At 44.8% G+C, this 1,541-nt stretch overlaps 2 protein-coding genes across 2 annotated transcripts in view; both read left to right on the top strand.

Annotated features, from left to right (window-relative positions):
• The window catches only part of LOC106946356 (histone H3-like), a 5,238-nt gene extending 5,028 nt beyond the window's left edge, over window positions 1–210 (top strand). The window contains exon 2 of the mRNA XM_015030631.1: window positions 18–210. Coding sequence (XP_014886117.1) covers window positions 18–210 — 193 coding nt within the window. The remainder of the gene's footprint in view (window positions 1–17) is intronic.
• Window positions 211–845: 635 nt separating this feature from the next.
• On the top strand, window positions 846–1,509 carry LOC106946374 (histone H2A-like). Its single transcript, XM_015030651.1, has one exon. It carries the CDS (start codon window positions 1,014–1,016, stop codon window positions 1,458–1,460), a length of 447 nt encoding a protein of 148 aa, XP_014886137.1. The 5' UTR covers window positions 846–1,013; the 3' UTR covers window positions 1,461–1,509.
• Window positions 1,510–1,541: the final 32 nt, after the last annotated feature.

Raw genomic sequence — 1,541 nt, 5'->3', positions numbered from 1 at the left:
TTCCAGCGTCTGGTCAGAGAGATCGCCCAGGATTTCAAGACCGACCTGCGCTTCCAGAGCTCTGCCGTCATGGCTCTGCAGGAGGCCAGCGAGGCTTACCTGGTCGGACTCTTCGAAGATACCAACCTGTGCGCTATCCACGCAAAGAGGGTCACCATCATGCCTAAAGACATCCAGCTGGCCCGCCGTATCCGTGGAGAACGTGCTTAAATTACCTCAATATAACTTGCACCCAACGGCTCTTTTAAGAGCCACCTACATTCATCTTAAGAACGATTCATTTAATCAATTAGTATTGGTCAAACTTTACTACACCTCCTTAAATATGTCTCTTGAACATTGAATTCATAAATATTTGGAGTTTCTCATGTATTCAGGTTTCGCATAGCACCTGGAATACGGAAATAACTTGGTTTCTTCAACACTTTTATTAACGAGTGTACTTAAATGGCATGTGATGGGTATATTTATGCACAGCAATAACTTGTATATGAAGGTGAACGTGATAACTGCAACCCCTATGTCATCTGTTACTGTCGTGTTTTTACCTTTTAAATTGTGGAGTGGTTTGCTAAGTGTTATGCTAAAAAAATTAAGGTGGTTTGACTGAATTTGACAATTTTCACTAAATTAGGTAATGTCATTCTAGTTTTATAGCTTAACTAAATGTTGGAGTACAATTTGTAAAAGTCAGTTTTACACGGAATGTTGCCAAAATAACAGAACTTTAAAGAAAATTACATTAATTTGGCCTTTACATAATTCATTAAATGTCACAAAAATACCTCGTATAGATTTTATTTTTTACCAAAATATGCAAGACTTAAGAAAGCAAGTACTTTATGTATTAAAGAGATAATGTAAATTCTATTAAGTCACTTTGTTTCAGTAGATCCCATCCGCTGCTGAGCACAAGTCTCTCTGCAGCGCGGAAACTTGACGTAGAGCATTCTGATTGGACGACGCCTCTTCTGCTGATACTTAACCAATCAGCGGATAGATGGTGTGTATAAATGCTGCTGGTCGCTGTAGCGGCCTTATTTCTCCTTGACTCAAGAAGAGCGAAATACAAGATGTCTGGACGCGGAAAGACCGGCGGCAAAGCCAGAGCTAAGGCCAAGACCCGCTCATCCCGTGCGGGGCTCCAGTTCCCAGTGGGCCGTGTTCACAGGCTGCTGAGGAAAGGAAACTACGCCGAGCGCGTCGGCGACGGAGCTCCTGTCTATCTGGCGGCGGTGCTCGAGTACCTGACCGCTGAGATCCTGGAGCTGGCTGGAAACGCTGCCCGCGACAACAAGAAGACCAGGATCATTCCCCGTCACCTGCAGTTGGCCGTCCGCAACGACGAGGAGCTCAACAAGCTGCTGGGTGGAGTCACCATTGCACAGGGTGGTGTTCTCCCCAACATCCAGGCTGTCCTGCTGCCCAAGAAGACCGAGAAAGCAGCGAAGGCCAAGTAAATCTTTACAGCTAAAACCCACAAACCCAACGGCTCTTTTAAGAGCCACCCACATCTATCTGAAGAGTAAAATTCGGAAAGT

The sequence above is a fragment of the Poecilia latipinna genome, unplaced genomic scaffold (assembly GCF_001443285.1).
Source record: "Poecilia latipinna isolate Pla-1442-1.1 unplaced genomic scaffold, P_latipinna-1.0 Scaffold188, whole genome shotgun sequence".
NCBI classification, from domain to species: Eukaryota; Metazoa; Chordata; class Actinopteri; order Cyprinodontiformes; family Poeciliidae; genus Poecilia; species Poecilia latipinna.
Note: the sequence above shows the minus strand (reverse complement) of the source record. Positions and strands in the feature narration are given on the sequence as shown.

Bases quoted from the DNA above. Each gene is read 5' to 3' on its own strand.
- LOC106946374 (XM_015030651.1), top strand. From the start codon at position 1,014: ATGCTGCTGGTCGCTGTAGCGGCCTTATTTCTCCTTGACTCAAGAAGA.